Source organism: Rhinatrema bivittatum, chromosome 8, assembly GCF_901001135.1.
Source record: "Rhinatrema bivittatum chromosome 8, aRhiBiv1.1, whole genome shotgun sequence".
In the NCBI taxonomy this organism is placed as follows: domain Eukaryota; kingdom Metazoa; phylum Chordata; class Amphibia; order Gymnophiona; family Rhinatrematidae; genus Rhinatrema; species Rhinatrema bivittatum.
Genome location: NC_042622.1, coordinates 86,013,326 through 86,036,428, shown reverse-complemented (window position 1 = coordinate 86,036,428; position 23,103 = coordinate 86,013,326). Strand labels below are relative to the sequence as shown.

At 43.7% G+C, this 23,103-nt stretch overlaps 1 protein-coding gene across 2 annotated transcripts; it reads right to left on the bottom strand.

The window, feature by feature from the left end:
• Positions 1 to 4,006: 4,006 nt before the first annotated feature.
• Positions 4,007 to 23,103, bottom strand: PRRT1B (proline rich transmembrane protein 1B). Of its 2 annotated transcripts, none has more exons than XM_029614710.1 (4): positions 22,978 to 23,103; positions 7,922 to 8,352; positions 7,103 to 7,240; positions 4,007 to 5,156 (listed from the first exon to the last, which is right to left on the bottom strand). In XM_029614710.1, the coding sequence occupies exons 1-4, from the start codon at positions 22,979 to 22,981 to the stop codon at positions 5,010 to 5,012; spliced, it is 720 nt and encodes a 239-aa protein (XP_029470570.1). In that variant the 5' UTR covers positions 22,982 to 23,103; the 3' UTR covers positions 4,007 to 5,009. The 2 variants fall into 2 exon arrangements, with proteins under 2 accessions (XP_029470570.1, XP_029470569.1); XM_029614709.1 differs by lacking the exon at positions 22,978 to 23,103 and adding an exon at positions 12,894 to 13,059.

The window sequence follows — 23,103 nt, the reverse complement described above, 5'->3', positions numbered from 1 at the left end:
TTTAACTTGCCAACGTTTATGCTTTATCCTATTTTCTTCTGTTGGATCCTTCTTCCAATTTTTGAATGAAGATCTTTTGGCTAAAATAGCTTCTTTCACCTCCCCTTTTAACCATGCCGGTAATCATTTTGCCTTCTTTCCACCTTTCCTTAATGTGTGGAATATATCTGGACTGTGCTTTTAGAATGGTATTTTTTAACAATGACCTCGCCTCTTGGACATTTTTTACTTTTGTAGCTGCTCCTTTCAGTTTTTTTCTAACAATTTTTCTCATTTTGTCAAAGTTACCCTTTTGAAATTTAGAACGAGAGCCGTGGATTTGCACACTGTTCCTCTTCCAGTCATTAAATCAAATTTGATCATATTATGATCACTATTGCCAAGCGGCAATAGACAAACAGTCTAACTTCAGTTAGTCAGCCAGAGTGACTCACAGCTCTCTTGATTAACAAATGTTGGTGCCTATTCAAACCCAATCACACTACCTCAACACCTTTCCAAGGTGAGTAACTGAGCTGACTATTCAACCTTTTTACACTGCTCCTAGCTTATTTTTAGCTTCTGACTACTTTTTGTGGTTGTTTTTGTTTGTGGGGTTTTTTGGTTAATACAAACACTCAGTGTGTATTAAATACAAACACTCAGTTCTGCAGACTTTTAAAAATAAACACACTACCTACTGCTTACTAGCTATCTTATTGACTATTTAAAAATACAAATAGTCTAACTTGTTTATTCACTGCCTTTCTGACTATTAAAAGCACAAACACACTAAATAATATTCCCAAATAGTTAACTTTGCCCCAATACTTCTAAGAAAGACAATGTCTCAAGCAAAAACTTACTGATTCCTTTCAGCCACTAGCAAGGTGATCCTCTCCTCTCAGTGTTCCCACTGCAATGTGGGTTACTTAGCTCTTCCCTTCTAATGTTGGAGTTGCATCAAAGGGATAAAGATGTTGAGGGATAAAGATATGCATATTTGATAAAATGTATGTATATCATATGCATGGATTATAAAATATTATGATAAAACTATGCCAGTCATATACACATTTATATGCTGCTGCGCACATTTGTTTGAAAGTGTATTTGGATTTTCTAAAGATGTTTGACAAAGTCCCCCATGAGACTCCTCAGGAAATAAAAAAATTCATGGGATAGGAGTCAGTGTCTAGTTGTGGAATGGTAACTGGTTAAAAAGACAGGAAACAGAGGGTAGGTCTAAATGGTCAATTTTCCAAATGGAGAAAGATCATCACTGGATTATCACAGGGATCTGTTCTGGGACCTGCACTATTTAAACTATCCATAAATATTCTGGATAAAAGGAACAACAAATGCGATGATCAAATTTGCAGGTGACACAAAAATTATTCAGATTTGCTAAAACAGCAGAGGACTGTGAGTAACTGGAGAAGGATCGTGGGAGACTGGGCAACTGAATGACAGATGAAATGTGCAAAGTGATACATATAAGTAAAAATAACTCCAACTAAAGATGCACGGTGCTGGGTTCCATGTTAGAAGTCACCACCCACGAAAAGGACCCTGGAATCCTTTTGGACAATACACTGCCATCCTCAGCTAAAAGACTAATTTTAAAAGCCCGAGCGGGCCAAAACCGCGCGATCCATGCACCAGTCAGATTTTAAAAGCCGCCCAAGTGAACGCGCACTATTCCTCTACACACACCAATAAAAAGTTCCAAAAGGGGGGCATGGTGTGATCTAGGTGGGGCGTGGGCATTCCTGGACTTCCCATTGAAATCTGTGTGTAAAAACGGGCACAGGCTCGGGCTGGGCTTCCCTGCTGCATAACTTTATTTCTGCTATGGATATCGTACAAGTTATAAAGATCGGTGGGGTTTTAAGGGTCAGGGCTCACAGAGGAGAAGGGAGGCTGTTAAACTAGGGGGGGGGATTGGAAGTCCTTTTCCTTACCTGGGTGAACTGGAAACGAAGTAGTAAAACAAGTCATGGCGTCGGTGCACCTGTCTTTTGAAATCCCCCCTCTTATGCAGCGGAAGAGGCATTTGCGTGCATCCACTTAAAACTGCACGTGCGTGTTATAACATGGCTGCGTCCTGCTGAATGTTCGGACATGTGAGCCCGTGCGCCTGTTTAAAAGTTACCGTTGAGGACATACATGTGCTCGCCTGTGCCGCCTCCTGTGAATAGACTTGGCCATTTTATATCATACAAGCGTATATGCGCGTATGAGAGAAAATCGGTTGTAGGCAGGTACATGTGCATATAATTTTGCATGATCACTCGCTTGTGCTCGTAAATGCCAGCTCCACCATGTAAATCGGAGGGGATTTTATTAAATAAGTGTGCCCACACAATTACCAGTTTCCCCAGTCCGTTCCCAGTTTGCCCAGGCAGAGGCTAGGACTTCCTAACCCCCCTAATTAACCTTCCTCCCTTTTACTCTGTTAACCCTGACCCTTCAAACCCTTAGCAGAAGTGAAGGTACGCGGTAGGGGACCCCAGCATGCACTTGTGCACATAAATACTTACGTGCATACTTCAAGTTACAGACCCGGAACGCCCATGTCCCTCCCGTGCCCCACCAATACTCTGCCCACGCCCTGCCCCTGCATGACTTCCTGATCTGTGCACGCTCAGGCGCCTCTAATAATCCAAGTGGCACGTGCTAGCCCGAGATACTCCCATATCTCCCGGCTTTGGCAGGCATAGGGCTTTTAATATCCACCTGTTAGTGGGCAGCCAGGGTCAGAAAAGCCAATAGAGTGTTAGAAATGATCTGAAAAGGAATAGAGAATAAATATCATATCGTATTGCCTCCGTATTGACCCATGGTGCAACCGCACCTTGAGCCTTGTGTGCAGTTCTGGTTATCACATCTTAAAAAAAAAAAAAAAAAGACCTAGTGGATCTAAAAAAGGAGCCGAGGAGGGCAACAAAAACTATAAATGGGATGGAACAGCTCCCCCATGAGGAGAGGCAACACAGGTTAGGGCTCTTCAGCTTGGAAAAGAGATGAGAGGGGACAGGACAGAAGTTTATAAAATCATGAGTGGGTGGAACGGGTAAAGGAAGGATGGAGATTTACGCTTTCAAATAAACTAAAACAAGGGAACACTCCATGTAACAATCGGCAGATTTAAAAGAAATTGTAGAAAGTACTTTTTCACTTGGCGCACAGTCAAGTTGTGAACTCTTTTGCCAGAGGACGTGGTCAAGATGACAAGCACAGCAGGATTTAAAGGAGGTCTGGACAAGTTCCTAGAGGAAAAGTCAGGTAGACTTGGAAAAACCACCACTTATCCCTGGGCGTGAGCAAGAAGGAATGGCTCTGTCCTGTGGGATGGGCCACTTACTTTCACCCAGATTGGCAGCTGCTGGAGACAGGGCTGCTGGTCTTGATGGATCTTGGTCTGACCGAGCAGAGTATTTTTAATGTCTGGTGGGGAAATGGGCAAAGCAAAATCAGAAAGATCTTGAAACATACTTGATAAATAAAGAAAATAAAGTTATGGCTTAGTACTGTAAGAGGAAAAAGTATCAAAGTGTGAAGTGCTAAAGGGGAGATGTAGTAAATAGTTTATATTTTCTGGTCTCTTTACATAACTGCATATTGCTGTACAAATTGCTTTTTCATATAATTAATAGAATTGTGGCAATACAAGACCATCAGAGTGCACATCTGCTTTCAGAATTCCCAGCAGGCTTTGTTTACCAAATATTTTTACCACAGATAAGAAATCTGAAAAACTACTTTCTGAAGGGCTACAAAATGATCGTTTGTGCTTTCCTCAAGGCAACTACTTCAGAGTCCATATCAAGACCACTTAAAAATGCACTGCCAGCACCCCTGTTAGACCCCCCCCCCCCCCCGAAACATAACTCTGCCAATCCACCTCACTCCTGCCCTGCAGCAACCCCTCCTCTATTCCAGTACTGAGACACACCCCCAGCTCTAACAATGCACCTCACTCCTGCCCTGCAGCAACCCCTCCTCTATTCCAGTACTGAGACACACCCCAGCTCTAACAATGCACCTCACTCCTGCCCTGCAGCAACCCCTCCTCTATTCCAGTACTGAGACACACCCCCAGCTCTAACAATGCACCTCACTCCTGCCCTGCAGCAACCCCCCTGCTGGTCCAGTACTAACAATGCACCTCATTTCTGCCCTGCAGCACTGCTTGCTTTTCCAGGACTGAGAGACCCCCTACACAGCTCTGCCAGTACATCGTACTTCTAACCTAAACCACTCCTTGCTATTCCAGTACTGAGACCCACACCCAGCTCAGCCAGTGCAGCTCCCTGCTATTTCAGTGCTGAAAACCTCAAGCATAGCTTTGCCAGTGCACCTCAATCTTGACCTGCAGCAGTCCCTGCTATTTCATTACTGTGATCCTCATATACAGCTTTGCCAATGTACTTCACTGGTGCCCTAAAGCACAGCCTTCTGTTCCAGTACTGATGCCCCCCACACAGCTCTACCAATGCACCTCACTCCTGCCCTGCAGCACCCCCTTATTCCAATACTGACATATACTACAGCTCTGTGAATGCACCTCACTCCTGCCCTTCAACACCTGCTACTCCAGTTCAAACCTTTCTGCACAGAACCTGTAAAGTGCACAGTGTTAAAAGCTCAGTTTAAGATGTGGGTGAACAGCTGTGGCCTCACCATGTCTGGGTAATGCTATCGTTCTGCTACTTCCTCACTTTTGGGTTTCAGAATATTTGAACTCTTTTTAATAAATATCACCCTGTAGTTTTGGGCTCGGGAGTCATAACATTCACGTGTCGTTCAGGGTGTAGGGAGCATACAGTTATATGACTGGATTCTGGCTAGCTCCAGCACTTTGGTTGCATCTCATGGCCTTGCTGTTAGCTTTGCTGCTTCCATGCTGACTTGGGTGCCTTTCGATGGTCGGGATGCTGGGGGTGGGGAGTGTGCCTCCCTCGTTCTGTTCACAGCCAGTGCTAGGGTGAGTCTGAGATGTTCCCGAGACGAGTAGGAGCCTCCTGTCAAACGTACAGCTTCACCACCACATAGATCACCCAGCTGATGGACACAAAGACTCCAAAGAGGAGGCTGAAGAGGACCAGAGAGCGAGCTTTCCTGGAGGCGTCCTGAGCTTGGAGCACATCCCCTCGGTTTAGGGCTGCCCGGGTCTGCAGAGAAGACACGATCAGAAGTCATGTGAGGTGATGCAAACTAGCCAAGCAACTCAGAAGGCTTCTGGCCTCTCACATTTATTTTGTGAAACAGGCTTCCCCCATGGTCTGCACTACTGATCTTTAAAACCAAGAGGAGAGCAACATTTGAAAAAAAAAAAAGAAATAGAGCAATTGCATGAAACTGTTATTTCCGTGTTTGATATTTTGCCAAATGCTGTGAGTTGACTCTCATTTATTTATTTTGTTTTATTTAAAACTTTTCTATACCGACATTCAAATGAATATCACATCGGTTTACATGAAACTCGGGTAACTTAACAAGGAAGCAGAGGCAAAAGTTACAATAAACAGGGGGGAAATAACTTGGATGTGGAAGGAAACAGAGAATAGATTTGGATAGCTGGTATACATAATGCGATTAATTGGCTGGCTGAGTAGGATAAATCCCCTGAAAGTCTAAAGGTGATATACAGGGGGAAGGTACGGTGGTTTATGTACAAGGCGTTATGTAACGGAGGATATATACAGTGCTATCTACAGAGCTTATATACAGTATTTATATACAGTCGGCTACATCACGAAGGCTTAAACAGGCTTGACTAGGGGTGGGGGGAGGGCAAATTATAAGTAAGTTAAAGGTACAGGTTTACTTAATACAAAGGGGAGGGGGGAATTATAAGTAAGTTAAGGTGCAGGTTTTATAATATAAGATAAGGCGCAGGAATTAAAGGTAAGTTAAAAGAGCAGGTTTACTTGAGAATGCAAAAAAAGGGGGGGGAAGGGGGGAGGGCAGAGGCACAAGAGTGGGGCACTGACAGGCTCGTCCTGGCTGAGGAATCATTACTGTAAGTGATTTGTTCTCATTTTGGTATTTATATAACTGCCTAACCAGGACACTAGGACAAGTTACACGCAGGTACAGGGAAACCCCCGTCCTAAAGTGGGAACCTGAAATGACAGAAGACAAAGTGACTTGCCAAGGTAACAGCACGTTTGTGGGAAGAGCAGGCCTGGACCGCAGGGCTTCCAGTTTCTAGCCCATTTCTAAGCCCTGTGACACTACTAGGGTCGGTTCATCTTGCAGGCAAGAGGCACTGATCGCTGCTGGGAAATGAAATGCTGCTGATGCTGGCGTTCACCAGGCTAATAATGTTTTATGGCCCCCATGCACTGTCAGCACGGGGGACTCTCTCCAGCCCCCGAGTCCTGGTCCTGGAGGATCCTTCAGGGCTGCTTTTTCTGGAGCAGCGGATTCCTTCCCTCCCTCCACGGTAGGAAGGGTTTGATGCCCAGCCGACCCTAGGAAAACATGGCGACTGAGATTTTTAAATATTTGCTGTGAGAAGCTTTCCTCTCAGGTGGACAAGCCACAGTTTGCTGTAATCAACCTTGCCCTGCTGCAGCCTGGAGAGCTGTCCATGAGAGAGGCCTAGCAGCGTTCCTCATGACTAGCGAGCATGGCACCACAGTGCAGCACTAGGTCTACTGAGAATGCACCTGCTGCATTCAGGCTGTAACGCATGCTAATCCTTTTGGGCCCAATGATCAATTTAGTTGTTGCTAATCTGCATGGACTTCCATTCAAAATTGATGCTACGATCCTGGCACCATATATCTTCATTAACAGCTACCCAGGGATTTTCCCCTATTTTAATAGCTCCTCCCTCCTGCTGTCCCTAGTCTGGTCATTCCAGACCTTCGGACCCCTCTATCATGGGCTCTAAATCTGTTGTTGCCCTTATTGATGACCATGATTCCTTTCCCCTATGGGCTACGAATGCTGCTTCCACAACATCTCTAACACTGACCAACCTGGGGTGCAGAAAACCTGACCTGAAGAGCATCGCCACTGGACCACCCCTGGAGCGGGGACTTTTATCACCCAACACTGGGCTCTGGGCCAGGGAGGGAGGGTTCTGTTCTTGCAGAATGGGCCTTACCTCATGAGAGTAGACAATAGCGACAATCCCTGTCATTAAACAGCAGAAGACCGTTACCAGCACTGATTCCACCATGTAGTCCTTGGGCGGGCGCCTGGCCTCAGCCTGCGGCAGGTAGCCCCCTATTGAGCCATTATACTGTATCAAGGGGTGAGACAAACAGAAAGGTTAGCAGGAAGCCCAGAGAACCTGTGTTCTCCCAAAGAGAAGACACTACTGCTGCCAATCTCCATTAGTAATTAGTGGTGTGCTGGCATGGGGCTCCTGGGATCTTCTGCGAGTTCCTTTCAGAAGAAATTGGCAGAACTTTGCTATTTGTAGTTAAATATCCACATAGTGGTGAGAGCACCCAACCCAAGAAGTAGGTTTCAGTCCCCATTCCAGCACTCACTGCGTGATCCTGTTATAGTAATCCTGGAGATTTAAGATCTCCAGGGCATACACCTTGAGACAGGGTATTTACTAACAATGTATAGTACACCAACAGCCCATATACATAGTATCACATATGCCTGGGATGGGTTCTGGTATGCAGAAAGTGGTGGCTTGTCATTTTGGCTGAACGGAGTCATCCGCTTGGATATCACTGAGCTCAGAAGCTCGCCAGAGATGATGTTCGGCCACGATTTGAATTCTTCTCTTAAAGAAAACTCATGGCTATTTATCCTCTGTGCTTGCAGCAGCTCCAGTTTGATGTGGAAGACAGGGGCCAGAAAATCTTAGAAGGATATAGTGCTGTTGAGACTTTTTTAGTTTTGGCAGTTAATCTCCAATACCCACCCAATACCCTATTACAGTGGCATACAACAGATTACGTACAATGGTGTATGGCAATGGACCTGGAGATAGATGCTGATGGAGGATCTGGTTTGATGGTTCTGGTTGACACATGATGGGCACTTGACCAGAAAAGTGGTTTGGAAAAGACGGATACAGCAAATGGATAGTCTTTGGATCTGGGGGAGAGTAGGGTGGTGGCTCCCCAACAAAATTTGAGTTCATGACTCCTGGGAGACCTTTGGGGTCATTGGTGCTCTCTTTGGGATGGCTTTGGGCTGTAAATCCACCGTATTCTGCGTGCCCCTCAACAATACTTCTTCCAGCATGGGCTTGCAGTCTACCCGCTGGCATGGTACTGCTGGGTTCTGAGGCAATGGCTGGGACAGGTACATCTCCTGCCTGAACTGTCTGCTCGCTGCTTCTGTCTCCTTCATGTGATGCAGAGGAGGAGCCACCTCCAGATACAGGCCCTGCAAGGAAATGATAGGAAAATTTCATACAGCGCTTAGCCTTATAGTTCATTGAAAAGAATCCAGATTTTGCAAAAAACTGCTGCATTTTGGGAAGAAAAAGTATGATCATGCCGCACCACTTTTGCAGGACCTTCATTAGTTACCTATCATCTGTAGAATAAGATTCAAAATTCTGTGCCTCACTTTTAGAGCTTCGCATTTAGGTCTTCCACCTTACCTTTCTAATCTTTTAAATTCAAATTATTTTCATTAGTATTTCAAAAGAAACAAATCAAATAGCGTAGCACATATTAGCCCTTTATGCAATTCACTTCATAAATTGGTAACAGAACAATAACAACCCTTCAGGCATATCATCCCAGCTTCCCATCCCCACCCTTAACCCACCTGCTCCCTCTTATATCCCTTCCCTTCCCTCCCCTCCCCTCTCCAATTTCTAATCTTTTAATTTGTCATTAACCCTCCCGTTCTCTGCCATTCTCCCAGCAAGAGTTGCTATGGCTGCCTTCTCCTAAGGAGATCAGACTAGAGGGAACTAAGGTGACCAGTTTCCCTTACTCTACACCTCTCTTGTGGAATTCATTATCTTTGGCTGTCCATTTACTGAAAACTTACTTTAGATTCAGGAAACAGATTAAAGCTTGGTTATTTGAACAAGCTTTTAAAAATTGGATCCCTGTGAATCCAGCCAATTTAAGAACTGGTCCAAATAAAGATTCGTCCTCGCCACTTGGGAACAGTGGCGAATTGGAAGGCGATTCAGGAACAGCTTTGGACCCAAGAGCTGTACAAACTAGAGTTTCTACTGCCACAGGGGGAAGGTCGATGATGGACCTTTATCGTCCCAAGGACTTGGTATAGATGGTCAGAATATTGAATTATTACCAATTGTGCGACCACCTAACTTTTCCTTGGAAATGATTTGGGAAACTCTGGTAAGGCTGGCGTTAATTTCGGCCGGCAACAGGAAAGTATACAGAAAAGCAGAAAAAACTGCTTTTCTGTAAACCCTCCGACTTAATAGCGATATTAAGTCGGAGGCCCCAAAAATTAAAAAAAAAAAAAAAAATGTAAAGCCTGCCTGCAGCCCGCGGGTTGGAAGATGGACGCTCAATTTTGCCGGCGTCCGTTTTCCGAACCCGTGGCTGTCAGCGGGTTCGAGAACCAACGCCGGTAAAATTGGGCGTCGGCTGTCAAACCCACTGACAGCTGCCGCTTCTGTCAAAAAGGAGGCGCTAGGGACGCGCTAGTGTCCCTAGCGCCTCCTTTTACTGCGGGCTCTCATTTGCATATTTTTTCTTTCTGAATCGCGCGCTGGGAGAGCGGGCGCTTGCCGGCTCTCCCGCAGATTTTTCTGTATCAGCCCGAATGGAAACAATTTTCAAAGGAATTACATGCGTAAATGTAACTTCAAATGATTTGAAGTCATTTGGCAAATTGAAGACTTATATGACACACCTCTTGATTGTTGATTTAAAAAGCCACAACATATGCCTGTAAATCGGGAACCACGAGTAAATTTGTACATGTAAAAAAGGGCCGGGCCAGGGATATTTCAGTGAGGGGCCAAAAGTTATGCATGCAAGTTGCTATTTTACAACCTGCCAAAGTAATGCACATAAGTCATTTACTTGCGTATATTTATTTCTGTTCAGTATCTGGTGTAAGTGATGATAAACATCTTAAAAATGAAAAAATGACTGGGTATAGGATCTGGGTGAAATGGGGGCTTCAGGCTGAAGAGCCAGGAGAGTCTTCGCGAGCTGCAGATGGACTGGGCAAACTGGTAGACAAACTGGAAAAACTGGTTAGTTCATTACTGTGGGCACGTGGTCTGTAAAATCTATTTGTGTATCCCTTCAAAATTCAAAATACAAATAAATGGGTATATCATTTGCACATTTGCGCACACTTATCTAGCTAAATTCAGATTTATTCAGCTAAGTAGCACCTTTGCCGCTACTTAGACAAATTTGAACGTATCCGGATAAATAGCATTTTTTTAGACTTATCTGGCTATGTTACATGTAAATGGACATGTAGCGCCTTTCAGACTTCTGGCCACACTGGTACTTATCTGGATAAGTGACGCTACTTTTCCGGATAAGTCCACACTTGTGCAGCTCATGGTTCTTACATAGATGAGCATGTTTGCATGCATAAGTACTCGTATTTTATAAATAGCACATATCATTTGCTTGTAGGTTATAAAATACAGAAGTAAATTTGTGTGAATTCATTTACACATAGATATGGGCCCATGCGAGCAGTTTTGAAAGTTATCCTCAGGAAATGCAGGTTCCAGACATAAGATGGGACTTGCTGTTCCCTCTTATTGCCGCCCGGTCCTTGTGCTGGCCCAAAGGTTTCTGAGTTCCTGGCAGACATGAGAGTGACATCCTCTTCATCCAGAGCTCTAAGGCCCATGGGCATGGAATTATTACAACACAGAAATCATGGGGGCGGCCCTACCGTTTCTTCAGGCACATCAATAGATGACAATTCTGCCTGCTGTAATTTATCCAATATTGCATGCTCTGGTACCTCCAAGGAGTGACTTCACATAAAATGGAGCATGCTCTTTTATAACAGCAAAAATGCTAAGACTTGCCACTAGGGGCTACTGTGGTATCATACTTTTAATAAGCATGGATTACACAACTTGCAGCAAGGTGCTAAAATCTTGGGCTGGGAAGGTACCGGGAGCAAACCACTACACATCCTCACTCACTCAGCGCATCACGAGGCCCTTGATGCACTTTAAAGAGAATATATGCCTAGGATGGGAGGGGCCCTGCAGCTTCCCAGCAGTGTGACGTCAGGAGAGCCCAAAATACCAAGAATTGCTTTACATTTGACAACGCTCCTCTGTTGTGGAGAGGGGAAGGCTGGTGTCTGTGACTTCCTCTCTGTAAGCATGAATTGAAAGCAGGTGGTGATGGTGATGGTGTTAGTAACAGTAAACGTTTGTGACCAGCCTCTGGTACCAGCTTTGTAAGTTCTCTGCAAACCCCTGTAGCCACCCAGAGCTGGTACCTTTTATGGCACTGCCCACTGAAGTCAGGAGGTGTATGTGGGATGGTTTGGAGTCTATGAAGCTTCCAGTGAACCTTGGTTCACGTAATACCACTGTGGGGTGTCTAAAGTGCCAAGAACTCACTTTACTGGTTAAGTTTACAGTGTGTGTGATTTGTGAAAGTGTGAAATGAGACAAAACTGGCACTGTGAGTGAGGTCCCATTATGAGAATGACTCATTTAGGTGTCGCAGCATTGTATCGCTTACACACACACACACACACACACACACACACCGAGCAGTGTATCTGCTTACAGATGTGTGTTTCGTGTATACAGTATATGTGTATAATGAGGTGCACTCACACAGAGGACTGTGTCTCTTTACACACCCGCTCAGTGCACATCATCTCCAAGTACACTGCTATCCTCCAGCTGTTCTGCACTTGTGATAGTGCCGTCTAGAATGAGTACCTAATAATCACTTAGTACCTAATTAATTATATTTAAAGTGACAACTTTTCTAATTAATTACTCTGCTAAATTGTTTTGGGTTACAACTTGAAGCTTCTTCCCAAATAATGAGATGATTTTCCTGTGCTCATACTTTCATCTCCTGCTGAAGCAGATATTCATTGGGTGGAGAAGGAGAGGAAGGGACGTGGAATAGCTGTCGGGATAACAGGGAGCTGCTAGTTCCCTCTATGTAACAGTAGATCATAAAAGAAATGGGACATTAGTGAGTGACATATTGATACAGAAACTTTTATAACCCTGACTGTAGAATACACAAAATAAATCACTCCCCCAACCTTTCACTGCCAGAGCAAATTATCCTTCATAAAAGCTGGACTTGGGACCTGCTGTTCCCTCTTATTGCCGCCCGGTCCTTGCGCTGGCCCAAAGGTTTCTGAGTTCCTGGCAGACATGAGAGTGACATCCTCTTCATCCAGAGCTCTAAGGCCCACGGCCATGGAATTATTACAGCACAGAAATCATGGGGGCGGCCCTACCATTTCTTCAGGCAGGGAGGGGACAGAAGGGGCGATGATAGGCAGACTAGATTAGCTTTGGAGAGTGGGTGGGGAATGAGTCGCTGGGGGTCATGCTGAAAAACTCAGAAATGAGGGAGTGGTGGAGCTGAAGCAGGGCTTTTGAAGAGAGTAGTAAGGCAGAAGAGGGGAATAGACATAGCACATCTGTCCCTCACTCCTCCATCACTCGCAAAAATAAAATGAATTAAAATATTCAGCAAAGCTGGACCAGAAAGGAAGATTTCTGAGGAGGGAGCTATCATAAAAAGATCTCCTCCCCCCCTCCCCATCTCTGCCTGAGAGGACTCTGGGTACAAGGCTCTTTGCCAGCTGTCAGCACACTGTACCTTAACTATATCCCAAAACCTCAAGCCACTGCAAAATAAATCAATAGATGAAAAATTGTTCGTGTTAAATACAACGTTTGTTCATTTGCATCCTTTCCTATCCAATCCCAAGCCAAAAGGGGAGAAAAAAGCTGGCTTTACCTGAAGCCATGGGCTGACCTCTCTCGCCTCTCCGTGGCCTGCTGCGCCTGCTTCCCGAGGAGGAGAATCCTGTTTAGGAAGCAGCGGTGCAAGTCCAGGGGTGAGACCCTCCCTTGCTTCCTCCAGGAATGCCCTCTCCGGTCTGTGAGGGAGCTTAGCATCCTCTCTTTCTGCTCTACCTGTCCCTCCTCCCTGGATCTAGTTTCCTCTGCTGAGCTGGGTTTTATTAATAATTGACAAGCCTGTTTGTGGATGACTGTGTAAATAAAGGCACAGCCAGTGCAAGAGTGTTCCCAGGTAGACCAGGCAGTACCAGTGTCCTCCCTACCCCAGGGCTCCAGAGGCCCAACAGGCAGATGGGGGAGCCTGGTACCGACAGAGGAGGCAGCACCATCCTTAAGCCTGGAAGAGCGCCCTGTTCTGCTGATAACGAGAACAGCGCAGCCAGCGGGAGAGCAATTAACCGTCCCGGCAATAGCACCTGCCAGAACAGCAGTACCACAGCTGTACAGGATCTCCCCACAGGGCCTGCTCCTAACCACGATACCCAGAATCTGCCCACTGTGGCGGTGGTTCATCATTTCCCTTTTCTCGGTCATCGTGTCTCTGCGTGTCATGGCAAGGAGGTGTCTCGTGCACCTTGAAGGTGTAATGTCCTCTCCTTAGGCAGGAGCACCTTTCTGTTCTCGCCACTCCGATCTGACTTGTAAAAACCTCTCCTTGTTTCTAACTCTGCATGGGAATATAAGGAAGTTTATTTGCTTATGAAAAACAAATGGCAAAAGGCTTTTTTTGTTAGATGAAAATTAAGGCAAAAATCATCGTTAATGCCTGAAGCTGAGAAACAGTTTGAAGAACAAATTCCTGAGGCTGAAACAGACCTGGGGCCTTGCTGGTTAATACAAGCTTCATACTTCAGTGGCTGCTGGCAGTGAGAGGGTTAATGCTCTGATGCTGGTATCCAGTACCAGGCTCCTGTTGAAGGCTAATGTCCTGGAACAGGCTTTGGGGAATGGGAGTGAGATGCAAAAAGACATTTATTCTGAGCAACCTGAGAACCGATGTAATAAGCTGTGCATTAAGACTGAAATTCAGTGCTCAGTTTCTTAACGCAGGTGCTAAAAAAAATGTAACCCCCCCCCCCCAATGCAGTAAGTAAACAGTATGCTAATGCATCAGGAGTTAAAAATGTGTGCACACTCCCAGTTAAAATATGTGCTTAGCACAGGCTGATTGTTCATCTTAACTTGGATGATGCGGGGGATCTCTTAGACAGGACTTATGCACACAAAACTCAGGTTTTGTGCACAAAAAAAGACTTTCATGAACACAAAACATGATTTAGGATTGATTTGTGCACATAAAATATGATTTATGCACAGGGGCAGCTCAAGGCAACCTTCTGCCTGAGGCAAGAAATGAGATCCCCCCCCTGTTCAAAATATCCATAATGTTTTGCCTTCAAGAAGAGCAACTCAGGATGAATCCTGGAGTCAGCCCTCAAAGGACTCTCACTCACTGGGCGGGCTCTAGGTCAAATGCTGCACCCACCATCCCCCACCCCAAGTTCCTCAGGAGGGGTGGGGGCCAAAATGTAAGGAAGTCAGACAGGTGGAGGAAGAAAGGCAACCAACTCCCCTAGACTGACATGGAGTAGCAGTGGTGGGCTCACTGTTTCTCTCCCCCTGACCGCTGCACTCTCTCCATTCCTTTCCCCAATACTCCAGTGCTGGCCCTTGAAATACAGAAATTTACATTCTCTAAATGAAATGAAATGCATCAATAGAATAAAAAATAATTCATTTTCTATCAGTCACGTATCCCAGGATCACACATTACCAGCAGAATTGAGACAAAAAAATCTCTAACACAAATTTCAAATGTTGTCTAAATAACCAAGAAGTAGAATATACCCTAGACTATGTATACCTTGGCCTGACATTAACTATCTGGCAACTTGGCTGTAAGACATTACAAGAAAAACTCCTAAGGGTCTTACATGCAATAAAAATATACCGTCTCACACACACACCTCCCCTCTCATACACAAGATCCTCTCAGGCACACACACACACCCTCTCATACACAGTCTCTCTCACACACACACACACCCTCTCATACACAGTCTCTCTCACACACAGGCATTCATTCTCACAGGGACAGTCTCTCACTCACATTTGTGCAAGCATATTTTCATGGGAACAATTATATGCATATTTTTTAACATTCAACAGTGTGCACGTGAGTATGGAGCCTTCCCCCAATCCCACTCCCAGGAATGCTTCCTCTTGTTGCAGGAGAAAGTACACACATAGAGACCTCAGGCACATACTTTGATCCACATATAGAGTGGACAATTGTTAAAAAAAACCCATCTACTGGTGGAAATGCCTTTTAAAATTACTCCTACAGCATTTTTTTTAACATCTATACCTCAAACTTTTACAAACCCAGTTTAAAAATTGCACTAACTACATTTTAAACTAACACATTTTAAGGGGCCTTGATTCTCTGATTTTCCATAGCGTCCTATTTGATCTCCCATGCATAAACTTCTTTGCCACCTCCCATAATTACGCCCCACTGTATAAATCACAAAGGTCACATCCCTCCCTACGACTCCAAGCACCACCAAAGATTCAGGCCCTTATCTGAAGCCATTTCTGAATTATAAGGGGGAGGACACCACATACACAGCCATGCAAACCGCAACGCACAGTCATCGATACAATCACAATTTTATAAAGACTGTCTTTGGATACAGCCCAGGTTAAAATGCATCAGAGAAGATACCTGTGTGCACAAAAAAAACAAAACAGTAACTATCTTCTGGATAGACTTTATAGTTTAAAAACAATCTAAGAAGTAAATACAGTTGTAGAAAGAGCCTTAACCTTAAGAAATGAAACAAAAAAATTCCACTAGACTGCCATACTAGTGAAGCATGCTCTCTCACATTCTCTCTCACACACATACATGCACGCACATTCTCTCTCATGCACACCCTCTCCCCAGAACTTAGAGATTTCCTCAGGCCTGCACAACTTCTTTCTCACATACACATGCAGTCTTACATGCTATTTGCTCACACGTATGCTCTCTCACACATACATACATGCTCCATCTCACATACACATGCTCTCTCTCTCTCTCTCACACACACACACATTCTCTCTCTTGCTTTCTTTCTCCTGGGAACATACCAGCTGACCGGGCCTGTTCTCTTTGGCTGTGCAGCCCTGCAGACCGCAGCCTTCTATTTTCTGCCTTGCAGTCCAGCTGACAAGGGCCTCTTCACTTCAGCTGGGCCGTGAGGCAAAAAAGAGAAGCTAGGGTAACTGGAGGGTGTGCATACTATCAAACCAGGGGGTTTGGAGGAGCTATCTGTTAACTGGGAACAAACTGGTAAAACTGGCAAATGCATCAGTGCGTGTCCCTTTTAAAATTCTTCCATTTACATGGTAGAAGCAGGATTTGCTCGCATAGGTGTGTGCCCACTTAAAATTTAGTGCACATGTGTGCGCGGCCAGACTTTTTTATGATAGGTACGCATACGGAATTTAGGGCGCATGTGTGCGCAGCCAGACTTTTTTATAATAGGTACGCATACGGAATTTAGGGCGCTCGTGTGCGCGGCCAGACTTTTTTATAACAGGTACGCATACGGAATTTAGGGTCACGTGTGCGCGGCCAGACTTTTTTATAATAGGTACGCATACGGAATTTAGTGCGCACGTGTGCGCGGCCAGACTTTTTTATAACAGGTACGCATACGGAATTTAGGGTCACGTGTGCGCGGCCAGACTTTTTTATAATAGGTACGCATACGGAATTTAGTGCGCACGTGTGCGCGGCCAGACTTTTTTATAACAGGTATGCATACGGAATTTAGGGCGCACGTGTGCGCGGCCAGACTTTTTTATAACAGGTACGCATACGGAATTTAGGGCGCACGTGTGTGAGGCCAGACTTTTTTATAACAGGTACACATACGGAATTTAGGGTCACGTGTGCGCGGCCAGACTTTTTTATAACAGGTACGCATACGGAATTTAGGACGCACGTGTGCGCGGCCAGACTTTTTTATAACAGGTACACATACAGAATTTAGTGCGCACATGTGCGCGGCCAGACTTTTTTATAACAGGTATGTATATAACCGTGTCCCTGGATGTGGGCCGACAAATGTGTGCACATATGTGCCTGTGCACCGGTTTAAAAGTTACCATCTATGGAGGTAGTTTTCAAAAGTATTTACACATGCAGATGTAACTACTGTTGTAGCAATTTTCAAAGCCACTTAACATGTGTAAATCCTAAGGATAATTCAATGGCATACGGTAAATTGTAGCTATTTTCAAAAATACATTTACATGTATAAAACCCATTTTTAATCATGTAAATGCTTTTGAAAATCAGTCCTTAAATGTTTTCTCTTGAGCTTACCGATACCTGATATATCTACTCCGCAACAAATTCTAATTTTACAAATAACTATTGCTGCAAGGGTAACTTTGGTGGCACATTGGAAACAAGCAGAGTGTCCCTCACAGCGACTTCATAAAATATTTTATATGGGCAAATTGACGGCTGTTTGTTAAGATACGCTTGGTAGCCCTATTTAACCTGGCTGAATCCTGGTTTTGCCCTTTTCTCTCTTTTGCCTCTCTTTTCTTCCCTAATGGCTACCGATGGGACTTAATCTTCCCTTCCCTACTAAACTGCATGATATAAGATGTTCAATTATGAGAGGAGTGGGGTTTTATTATGTAGTAAGTGTTTCAGAGTTATATATCTTTGACCTTGTATTATCGTTACATGTGACTGAACATACTTTTTGATCAACAAACTTTAAATTGCAGAAAACAATAGCGATTCTAAAACTGTTGTTCAAGCAGTCCTTATTTGGGGCCTTCCTCAATCGTTTTTGCAGCTTATTCAGCTTATTCAAAATGCTGCAGCTAGGTTCGTCACTTGGGTGCCACTTCAAGCGCTTAATAATTCCAATTCTCTGTAGACTTCACTGGCTCCCACTTACGTGGCAAGTCAGTTTGCAATTATAACTCTTGTCTTTAAAGCTATCAACAGTTTAGCTCCGCACTGTTTTAACTCTGGTTTAAGATTTTATTGTCCTTGTCAGTTATTATGTTCATCCTTTGAAAACTTATTAAACATCCCTGCTTATAAACTTACTAGATTATCAGTCACGCGAGCCTATTTTTAGCATTGTTATTCCAACCTTGTGAAACACACTCCCTGAACAGGAAAACTTCTCTCTTACAATATAGGAAACTTTTAATAACTAAAGCAGTTTATTATAAAACTGTATTTAAAAAAGAAGAAAGTCTTTACATAGGCAACTGTATTGATCACAATGAAAAGATTGACACTTAATGAGCAATAGTGTATGAAGCAAAATCTGTCCAGCCAGGTGCTATATACTCAAATTAAAGAAAAATGTTTACAATTGCAATTCTAAACAAACCTCATCTACATGCTGGAAGAGTAGAGTAAGTTCCCATCTATTCCATGTCTTTGCAATAGACCAGGGGGGGAAAATGTACTCCAAATAGCCCAAGGAAACCCTTACGAGAGTGTGACAGCTTCTCAACCCAAGCAATTTTGAAAAGTTGAAAAAAAACCTGTTTTCTATCAAAGGTTTTTGTTTCCAGTATTGGTCAAAAGTGAATCTAGCTGCCAATATCATCTGATTTACTAGAGCTTTGATCTTGCCTAAGACCACATAAAGATCCCAATGATCCAACAGATCCAATTCATGAGAATGAGGAACGCCTGTCTGATATCCGTGAGATCACCTCAAAGACCTTAACCCAAAACTCTTGTACATGAGGACAGGTCTACCACATGAGCAAATGTAAGGTTCTTTGTCCACAATTTCTCCAGTATGAGGCAGAATAGGAGGAATTAAAATTATGGAAAAGCACAGGGTATTTATATGTCCGATGGAGGAGTCTGAGCATTAAATCAGCTCTCCTCCAACATGCAGAGATGCAATAAGCCTGCTCCGGCAAGGTCTCCCAATCATTCAAATGTAGCATCAGTACCTTGATCCATTGCTGCATCAATGACTGTGCTCTGGAGTCCTTCATCAATACTGACAAAAAATCCTGATATAAAACCTAAAATTAATTTTGGATTACCCATAGGCATACCTGACATGCACTGCATCTGGTTCATAGGACTAGGAATCTACACTCCTCCTTCAACTTTGTAAGAGATGTTTCAAGCAAATCGTAAATGGGAATAGTAGTGGCAGAGATCTTGTACAGACAAAAGGCATCATCTCCTCGGATGCCCATACTTGCTCAATAAAATTTCAACCCCTTGGACTACCAGTCACCAAGGCACCAGGATTGGTGCCAGCTTTTTTGCTGCCCTGTGCGAACAATTACTGTGCAGCCCCCCCCCCCTCCCACACACACACACACACCCACCCACCCGATTCAATCAGTCTCTGTCCCGAGCCTGTGAAATAAAACCCAGTTCACTCCAGGACTCACCTGCTACCCTCTCACCAAACCCATGTTCAATGGAAGGGTATTAGGTACCCTAGGCAAACCTTACAGCCTTGCATACATGCCCCCCCCCCCCCCAACTCCCACACCCTCTACAGACAAATACAATAAAATTATGCATTTATAAGTGATTTTACATGAAAAAGAACATCACAGTGTAAAAATATCACAACATGCATATTATATTTACTTGCATGTTGCATGCATGTGGTGCCAACCAGCAAATTCTGCAAAAAAAGACACTTGGAACTCTTATGGAATTAAACTTTTTGTAATGCATGTTGGGTGAGGGCTTGGCCCTCAGAAAGCCATGAATAAATAGAATAGCCTTTACAATATAGTAAACCTCCCATACCAAAACAACTCTAACTGCCAGCCCTCAAACAGCAACACCCTTATTTATGAAAAGGCAATACTGCACATATCACACCAGGCCCTAGAACACAAATACACCTCCTATTAGGAAAATAAAATAAATTAGTCTGCTATGTACATCCTTACACAGAAACTACATGCCAGCAAAATACCTCATCTTGGTCATATATGCAGAACATAGACAGATACTGACCAAATACAGAATAAAGAAACCAGAAAGTATAAATAGAAATGAACAGAAAAGAAATGAACTGGAACCCACAAGCCAGCTTCTATGTGCAGAGCAACAATGCAAAAACAGAAACATTTCCTTTCTTCATAAAACATTGGATAATAAAATCAAGAAATATAAAACATCAATCATAATAGTAAATAATATTAAAATTATATTCATTAAAAGAATAAATATTTCAAACCAGTTAACAAATAGAATATCCAAACAACAATACAATATTTCAAAACAGCAGACACAACAAATAAACACCCAATAATTAAAACTAATAAGGATAAAAAAAAATCCCTTTCTCCATACCTGGGAACTTTTTATTTCCAGTCACCCTGAGATTGTCATGGATTAGGAGGAGGTAGAGCCACACAAGCGTTCTCTCTCTCTCACACACACACACAATCAATCACACATTCTTTCTCTCACACATTCCCTCTCTCATAAATACATACCTAGCTCTCACACACACACACTCTCTCTCTAACATACACAGGCTCTCTCTCCCTTACAGTCACATTACGTGTGTGTGTGTGTGTGTGTGTGTGTGTGTGTATGTGTGTGTGTGCAGGTGCCTGTGTAAGCCTAAATGTGACATATAGGCATTCACAGGTGCATACACACAGGCACTCACACAGACACACATGTGTGTGTGTGTCACATAGACACACACACACATGTGCACAGGCTCTCACATAGATACATACACACAGGCTCTCACACAGACACACATGCACAGAGGCTCTCACATAGACACAAACATAAGCACTCACACAAACACCCAAACATGCACACCCACACAGGCTCTCATACACACTCACTACTTCTCTTCAGGCCATGGTAGGGATGATCTCCACTGCGGCCTCCTCACTTCAGGCCATGGTGGGATAAGCTCCACCATGACCTCTTCTTTTGCTCTCCCGCGACTTTTACTGAATTGGCCTGATGGTAGCAATTTTAAAAAGCCATTTACGCACGTAACGTGCACTTACATGCGAATATCCTATGGACAATTCAATAGCATATATTGTAGCAATTTTCAATAGCCCACCTACACAGGTAATGTACATTTACAAGTGTAAAACCCAATTTTAAGTGTGTAAATGCTTTTTTAAATTAGGCTCATAGTCTTTATTAGCACATTTATGTAGAAACCTGGCATCTAATTGCTCTATTTGCGTCCTGGTCACCAACTGTTAAAACCACAATGTAATAGAAGGAAACATAGGTTAAATCCAGATCTTTAGTATGCCGAATTTAGCTATTAACAGTGCTATTCTAGTAAACTTGATAAATCCTTAGTTTAGACAGCTTAGAAGCCCAATGATAGATCACAGCAGCAGGACAGTTCCATCATAAGGAATCCTGTGTGGTCTGAAGTATTATTTCCCTAAAGGGAAAAAGCTTCTTACATGACTCAAAACTGTGTACCAAGGTACCTCTATCAATGTGACATTTGACACATTCATCTGAATCCACTTTGCATATTCAAGTAACACATACCATATCTATACAACAATGTTGTAAAAGTTTGAACTTTGAACTGAAATTCTTGGTATTTGGAATCTATAGTTGTTTTAAAAGCTACATCAAAGTATAAAACCATATCTTCTTATGTAATACATGTCTATATTTTCAGACCAGTAATTCACCAAGAAAGAGCACATCTCAGAGAACTACTTAGATATACGAAGCCTGCACCAATAAGACATACTATTACATTGTCTATTCAACAAATGAAATGTAGAGATAAAAGAATCTATATGAAAGGCAAGGGAAATTGAGACAGTAAATCCCCAATACAATGTCTGACTTGTAAATTTGCAAAATAATGTTTATGAGTTAATACATATTCAGACAAATTTAGAAATCGCCACGTGAAGCAAAGCCAGGAGATACATGCAAAAGGCGGGCCGGCGTGTGCCGCATGGCTTTTAAAAATCGCGTGCTTACGCTCAGATCTCCCAGTACGTGCCCAAAAGCAGAGTGTGGGTGTGATCTGGATGGGTCATGGGCGTTCCTAGATTTCTCAGTGAAATCTGCGCATAAGTATTTACACACACAAGTGCACGCCGGGGTCCCCTACTACGTAACTTTACTACTGCTAGGTATGGTATGTAAGTCCTGAAATAAAAAAAATAAAGAAGTTAGTGGGGTTTTAAGTGTTGGGGCTAACATGGTAAAAGGTAGGTTAGTTAACTAAGGGGCTTAGGAAATCCTATCCTTTATCTGGGTGAACTGGGAAGGAACTGGGGAAACTGGTAATTGCATCGGCGCACGTCTACTAACTTCCCCCCACTTATGTGGGGGGCCTACCATAGGGATACAAATACCTATCTTGGGAGATGACATCATGGCCAGGCGCTCTCTCTCTCTCTCTCCTTATCGCCCAGTCACGGCAGCTATTGTTAAAATTGGCGTTAAGTCTGTGCAATAGCTCTTCGCAGCCAGGCAAACCCAGCCCTCACCCCGCCCCTAACTCCTCCTATTTTCCATATTTGCATCGCACCATACGATATGGTGCTATCGCATGCGTTAAAACACGTTTTCGCATGCGGTAAGGGCCTATCGCATGCGTTAACAGGGCTTTTTGCATGCGTTAAGCCCTTAACGCATGCGAAAAAGCCTTAGCGCATTTTGATAAATGACCCCCTAAGCTTGCAGTGGATTTTTTAGTGTAGGTTTTTCGGCACTAAATCCTTTTTTATATTTCAAGGCAACATTAGCACAAAAAGAAACCTGCGCTAAAACACAAGTAAGAACTCGCGGTAAGCTTAGCATTGCTGAGAGAGCAGACATGAGCATGCTGCTGCACTGAGAATTGCCCATTTGCCATTGTGCTTGGGGGTCTGTGGGGATAGAAAGCAATGAAGCTTGCAGGACCCGCACAAGGAGAAATAACATACCCAACCCTCAAGACATAACAATAATACACCGAGAGCAAACTTACGCATGTGGTTTTGGGAAAGCTCTGCATTCTAGAAAGAGTGCAGAAACCCAATAGCTTGAGCAACATGGAGAATTAAACATGCACACAAGAGTGGAAACGAAATAGACAGGAGAACTTAAACAGTAT